The 7192-nt window shown below is 38.4% G+C and overlaps 1 protein-coding gene across 3 annotated transcripts in view; it reads left to right on the plus strand.

Annotated features, from left to right (window-relative positions):
- ABHD3 (abhydrolase domain containing 3, phospholipase) overlaps nucleotides 1-5689 on the plus strand; it is a 43673-nt gene extending 37984 nt beyond the window's left edge. For 2 of the 3 annotated variants that reach the window (XM_069468193.1, XM_069468195.1), the window contains 3 exons: nucleotides 178-226; nucleotides 308-473; nucleotides 4839-5689. In XM_069468193.1, coding sequence (XP_069324294.1) covers nucleotides 178-226; nucleotides 308-473; nucleotides 4839-5017 — 394 coding nt within the window. In that variant the 3' untranslated portion in view covers nucleotides 5018-5689. The remainder of the gene's footprint in view (nucleotides 1-177; nucleotides 227-307; nucleotides 474-4838) is intronic. The other variant, XM_069468194.1, reaches the window with a different exon arrangement.
- Nucleotides 5690-7192: the final 1503 nt, after the last annotated feature.

Below are 7192 nucleotides of genomic sequence, written 5' to 3' on the forward strand. Positions count from 1 at the left end.
GCCACTGCACTCCGGCCCAGGCCACAGAGCAAGACCCTGTCTCTAAAAAAACAAAAGTCCTTTAAAAAAATAACTTCAGCACCAACATCAATGTACTACTCCTGCTGTATATATATTTTAGGTATGTTTAAGGTAGGAATGACCTTCATGTTTACTTCTGAAATTCTTTTGTTCCAGGCACCGGCATATGTTTGTAAAACAAATTGATATGGATCATGTCATGAAGGTAGGAGAGAGAAACTTTATGTAATATTTTTATTTCTTCTTTTTGTTCCAAGAATAGATATAATTTGGTTTTGTTTTTCAGGCTAAATCCATCAGAGAATTTGATAAACGATTCACTTCAGTCATGTTTGGATACCCAACAATCGATGATTATTATACCGATGCCAGTCCAAATCGTAGACTGAAGTCGGTAGCAATTCCAGTGTTGTGTCTGAATTCTGTGGATGATGTTTTCTCGCCTAGTCATGGTAAAATTAACATCTCTGAATATATTTTGACATGAATTAACTTTTTTTTTTTTTTTCTTTTTTGTTGAGACAGAGTCTCACTTTGTTGCCCAGGCTAGAGTGAGTGCCGTGGCGTCAGCTTAGCTCACAGCAACCTCAAACTCCTGGGCTTAAGCGATCCTACTGCCTCAGCCTCCCGAGTAGCTGGGACTACAGGCATGCGCCACTATGCCCGGCTAATTTTTTCTATATAGATTTTTAGGTGTCCATATAATGTCTTTCTATTTTTAGTAGAGACGGGGTCTCGCTCAGGCTGGTCTCGAACTCCTGACCTTGAGCAATCCACCCGCCTCGGCCTCCCAGAGTGCTAGGATTACAGGCGTGAGCCACCGCGCCCGGCCATGAATTAACTTTTAAAAATACTGTTCTTAGGCCAGGCATGCTGGCTCACGACTGTAATCAGCACAGGGCTGATGCGACAGGATCACTTGAGGCCAGGAGTTAGTTCAAGACCAGCCTAGGCATCATAGTGAGCAAAAAAATAAAAATAAATTAATTAGATGCGGTAGCACGTGCCTATAGTCCTAGCTAATCAGGAGGCTAAAGTGGCAGGATCCCTTGAGCCCAGGAGTTCGAGGCTGCAATAAGCTGTGATCACGCCACTGCACTCCAGCCTGGGCAACAGCGAGAGACTGTCTCCAACAAATACAGTATTGTTCTTTTTAAGATAATGTAGTAATAAATAAAATATTTTCCACTGTGATAAATGAAAAACCCCTGCATATTCATAACTTAATATCTAAATGTTTCAGATCAATTCTTAAAACATTTTCTCCGACCCTTATCTGCTCCATTGTAAGAGCTTCAGAACAAACATGACTCAATATTTTGCTTGTTCTCATTTTTATAACATTTTCTTCTTATCAAATACACTGGTTTTTGGAGATTATGTTACAGTATCTTTGCCTCAAGAGAGCATTGTCGGAGGCCGGGCACGATGGCTCATGCCTGTAATCCTAGCACTCTGGGAGGTCAAGGCAGGTGGATTGTTTGAGCTCAGGAGTTCGAGACCAGCCTGAGCAAGAGCAAGACCCCGTCTCTACTAAAAATAGAAAGAAATTATCTGGCCAACTAAAATATACATATAGAAAAAATTAGCCGGGCATGGTGGCGCAGGCCTGTAGTCCCAGCTACTTGGGAGGCTGAGGCAGGAGGATTGCTTGAGTCCAGGAGTTTGAGGTTGCTGTGAGCTAGGCTGACGCCATGGCACTCTGGCCTGGGCAACAGAGTGAGACTCTGTCTCAAAAAAAAAAAAAAAAAACAAAGCACTGTCATCACCTCCGTATTCTTCCTGAGGTTCCTATACAGAAGAATTTGAAGTTTTTCTTCCCTTTTAACCTGAAAGAGAACTTGAGACTTTGCAAACACAGTGGCCTTGAAAATCTCAATGAGTGGAGCATATTTGGACTAGAAGGTCATATTTGAAGAGAAACAGTCTTTATTTTCCCCTCGGATACCATATAAAAGAAAATTATTCCAAAATTAACTTTCTTGTTTTCTTAATCGAGAAATGTGAAATTTGGTAACAAAGTTATGTATGCATGTGTTCATACATTGAAGCAATATAAGATGATTAGGAGTAATCATACTAGCTTAAAAATCAATAAACTTGACCTCTATTACAATTTTTTTCTAATGAAATTTCTCAAAGTATTTTATAAAACTTTTTCTCCTTACTTCCCCCTAAATATTATACTTTAAAACTATCTTACCCAAGTATTTCATTTAAAAAATTATTCTAACTACAAATATAACACGTATGTATTGTGGAAATTTCAGAAGATCCTCACATGTATATATTTTTTTAAAGTACCTATCGTTTCTCTAAGAGATCCCATTTTATTGTGTGGTTTATGATTAATCACAAATAATTTTAGGTAGCTGGAACTTTTGGCCTTTGACCACAAATCAGAAAATGAAACTGAACTTTAATATCAGTTGAATTACATGGTGATTGTTTAGTGTATTTTTGTTGAATTAAAGAAGTCTAGTAGTACTTCTCTATCCATTTTTATATTTCAGTGACCTTTCTACCAACAAAAAATTCCCAACATTTTAACCTGACCCACTTCAGTGAGGTTTAAGCTCATTACTTCCTATTCTTTCCCAAGCCCTTGAAGTAGTCTTGCCACACTGAAATAGTGGACAATTGTCGGCAGTCTGAGAGAGCAGGCAGCCGGCATCTTTCACATGACTCGAATGTGGCAGACCGTAACTATCAGTGTTAGAAATTTCTGAGTGTATCCAGAGTATGAAATTGGGGCTCTTAATAATTCCATTAGAGCAAATGAAGCATTCTAAATGTATGGTGAAAAAAGTAAAACAAAAGTAGTATCAGTCATTCCCTACTCTCTTAAATTCCCACACATGAACCCAAGATAGATGTTCACTTTTAAATATTCCGCCTTGAGATGGATGTAGCTAGCTAAAGATGTGAGTTCAAGACCCCTTTTGGATAAGAACTTGGCATGTTGAGGTTTTGCTGTAGGGTCTCTCAGTTTATTCTTCAGAGTGTTGTCAGGGGTCAACTTTAGATCATTGTCTAAAGAGGCAATTTTTGTAGGTAGCAGCACCATCTTGGAAGGGGCCCAGTTCTCTCATAGTGTGTCTGCTTCCTTTGTCTCCTCAGAGGGGTGTGGGGTAGGGAGATCTTCCCTTTTATTAACTCATTTACCCCTAAAACTCAGCCCAAGTTGTGAAGGTCTAATTATTGCATCAGCCACGTCATCTTAATTAGGGAGATAAGATTTAGCGGTATCTGAAAGCAAAACACTTCTCATGCCAGGTTTCAATTCATTAGAGACCTTAAATCAAAACTTTGTCACTGTCTGAACTCAAGGAAGGAAGAAAAAAACACTTTAATTCATAGCCTTTAAAGTTTATACTCAGGGTGGATTTTGCAGAGCATATGAAAAAACAGTCATTACTTGTGAATTATAGTAAATACAGCAACTATGTTTGCAAAATAAAGTTTTTCTTTCTCTTGACTACAAATAAAAAATTCAGAGAAGGAAGAAAAAGGAAAATTCATCTCACGTTTTAGCACTCAAAGATAAACACTGTCACCATTTGGGAGAATTTTATTCGGTTTTTTTTGTTTTGTTTGCTGTCTATATATGTTTTTTCTATATAAATCATATTTATAACTTTCAAAACTTAATATAACCACTGATTGGCTTTAAGAGTCTAATGTCATATAAAGTTAATCAAAATCATATATAATGAATTTATGACTCTCACAAAGGTGCTAAGATTAGTTTTTTTCCCTGGTACAACACCTAAGTTGGAAAGTTAGAACATAATGTAAAGGCCGGGCGCGGTGGCTCACGCCTGTAATCCTAGCACTCTGGGAGGCCGAGGTGGGCGGATCGTTTGAGCTCAGGAGTTCGAGACCAGCCTGAGCAAGAGCGAGACCCCATCTCTACTAAAAAAATAGAAAGAAATCATATGGACAGCTAAAAATATATATATTAAAAAAAAAAAAAATTAGCCGGGCATGGTGGTGCATGCCTGTAGTCCCAACTACTCGGGAGGCTGAGACAGGAGGATCCCTTGAGCTCAGGAGTTTGAGGTTGCTGTGAGCTAGGCTGACGCCACGGCACTCACTCTAGCCTGGGCAACAAAGTGAGACTCTGTCTCAAAAAAAAAAAAAAAAAAGAACATAATGTAAGGATTCACCATTCCTTGAATTATCTTACTTTAATTTCTCAAAGCAAGACTTGGCCTATATTTTTGTGTTGTGATTAAATCTCGGATTAAGATTTAATTCTTCCAAAAATGAAGGTCCAGTATATGAACCGTTATAAGAATATAGATGGTTGATATAAGTTAGTCAGACTAGGCCAGGTGCAGTGGCTCACCCCTGTAATCCTAGCACTCTGGGAGGCCGAGGCGGGCGGATCATTTGAGCTCAGGAGTTCAAGACCAGCCTGAGCAAGAATGAGACCCCGTCTCTCCTAAAAATAGAAAGAATTAGCCAAACTACTAAAAATAGAAAAAAATTAGCCTGGCATGGTGGCACATGCCTGTAGTCCCAACAACTCAGGAGGCTGAGGCAGAAGAATTGCTTAAGCCCAGGAGTTTGAGGTTGCTGTGAGCTAGGCTGACGCCACAGCACTCTAGCCCAGGCAACAGAGTGAGACTCTGTCTCCAAAAAAATAAAAATAAAAATAAGTTAGACTCATCCCATTTAGCCATCCTCTACAAATATTATTTTATGGTGTTTTGATTTATATTGATTAGAAATGATAAAAGGATACACTTTCCCTAACAAAAAACTAATGATTATTTTTCTCTCTCTTACTGCTATTCCTTTTTCTCCTCAAGCTATTCCAATAGAAACAGCTAAGCAAAACCCTAATGTTGCTTTGGTCCTTACTTCTCATGGAGGCCATATTGGTTTTCTGGAGGGAATCTGGCCAAGGCAATCTACTTACATGGATCGAGTCTTCAAGCAGTTTGTGCAAGCCATGGTTGAGCATGGACATGAACTCTCCAACATGTAGTTCTTCAGGTGCATTTTGTGTGAACCACCATGGTAAAGGCAGCTCAGCTTAGTGCACAAATTTTAACTATTGTATGTAAAGCAAATAAGCCAGCAAATGGGTGAAGAGGTCCAGAATGATATGCAAAAACTACTTTTTAGAGAAACAAAACTTTGTAGCAAGACATTAAATAATATTAGATTGTTATTTATGTAGATTTTTATTTTTACTATGCCTTACCAAGTATGACCTTAAACAAAGTAGTACATACATGAAATTGCACTTAACCAAAACTATTGTGTAAAAAAATTTTAATTCCTCAGGGTTTTAATTTAAGCTAGTATTTTTTTAGATTACTCATTTTAGGTGATTTAATGGTACTTTAATAACTGTTAAGAGACTGATTATGTGAATGTAAGTTATAAGGTGGTACATTCCTAAGGGTATTTATACTTGATGATAACATGAAAGCCGAAATTAGATAAAATAAAATGCAATATTTTATGTGTTTTAACTTTAAAAGGCAAATGCAACAATGTTAAACTGACCTCTGTATGTGCTCTTTTACTCTGATGATAATAAATTAGGGCTGGTTTTTGTTTTATAATGATTATAATTTACATGCTTATTTTTAAAATAGTATATGTGCACACATGTATATCATTATGCTAAAATAGATTCTTTCATTCTAAATTGTTTCTTTGTGAGTTTTTATCTCCAGAAAGGGCCCAGAAAGTAATCCCTAGAAAGGAATTTATGATAATTTCATGAATGCATTAGTAAGAAACATTACAACTGTTTTGCTTCACTGTTTCCAGAATATCAGGTTCACACCATTTGTGAATACTTTCAGCTGCAGGAAACCTAACAGTGCCTTAAGGAATAATGACACTTAATTATCTTGCATCACAAGAAATCTCCTGTCAGGCAGGCCCAGGGCTGGTGGCTTACCGATGTTATCAAAGAGGCTCTGTTTTCACTCTGTCCTTAGCAGGGTGTCTAGTTATCTCCTAGACACAGGGTGGCTGCTGCAATTCCAGACATCACATTTGTGTTCAGAGAAAGAAAAAGGGTAAGGGGTGGGGACCAGACACATTTGCCCTTTTGGGAAAGTGAAAGCTTTCCCAGAACACTTGCGCCTATATCCATTGGCCAGAACTGTGTCACATGGCCACCCAAATTGAGTGAGAGACTGGGAAAGCAAACTTTTCCAATGACAGTGGAGGTAGGCAAGGGAGAAGGGGTTGGCAGTTGTTGGGCTAGCCAGCCAATAGTGATATCTTCCATATCATTCAACATCTTTTCCCACCTCTTTTACTATTTCAATCTATTTAAAAAATACATTTATTTTTGCCTCAGGGATCACATTGAGAAAACCATGTATAAAACATATTAACACAAAATTGTTTACAAAAAATGCCACCTTTTGAGGGATTCCTGATAGTGTACTTGTAGACTCTCTCAATACTGTGTCTAAGATGATAGCGCTGATACCACCAGTGCTTTTTCATCTGTACAGGTATTCTGATTCACTCATGATAATTACATTTGGTCTAGGACCAGGGCGGCTGATCCTGCTTTTCAGAGTTTTCTTCTAGACTTTTTCGGAGACTATCGTGAAGGACACTCTGTTTCTGGGATTAAAAACCGTAAGGACCATGGACACCTGATGTGCAAAGAGCCAAAAGGAAAGAAGAAGAATCCTAAAGCCTTTATTTGAACATCTGTTTCTAGTCAAGTCAAAAGCCCTTGGTTTTCCCAGTTGTAAGAGCTAAGAAATTTCCTTTTTCACTTTCAATTGATCTGCTTTCACTGCCACCTCAGAGTCCTGGCCAGTACATTTAGGAGTGATTTATGTGAGTAAATTATGACTAGATGAGAAAGATCACTTGTGAGCCCTTGGAGGAGAGGGTCTGCGTCTCACATATTTTATGCCCCAACACATTTTCATAATGCTTTGTAAATAGCTAGCTAAAATTTTGGATTTTAAGGTATATATGGAAAAAAAAATACGGCCGGGCACTGTGGCTCACGCCTGTAATCCTAACACCCTGGGAGGCCGAGGCGGAAGGATCCCTAGAGGTCAGGAGTTTGAGACCAGCCTGAGTGAGAGTGAGACCCCATCTCTGCTAAAAAAAAAAAAAAAAAAAAAAATAGAAAAAATTAACCAGGTGTGGTGGGCGCGAGCCTGTAGTC

Source organism: Eulemur rufifrons, chromosome 5 (genome assembly GCF_041146395.1).
Source record: "Eulemur rufifrons isolate Redbay chromosome 5, OSU_ERuf_1, whole genome shotgun sequence".
NCBI lineage: Eukaryota > Metazoa > Chordata > Mammalia > Primates > Lemuridae > Eulemur > Eulemur rufifrons.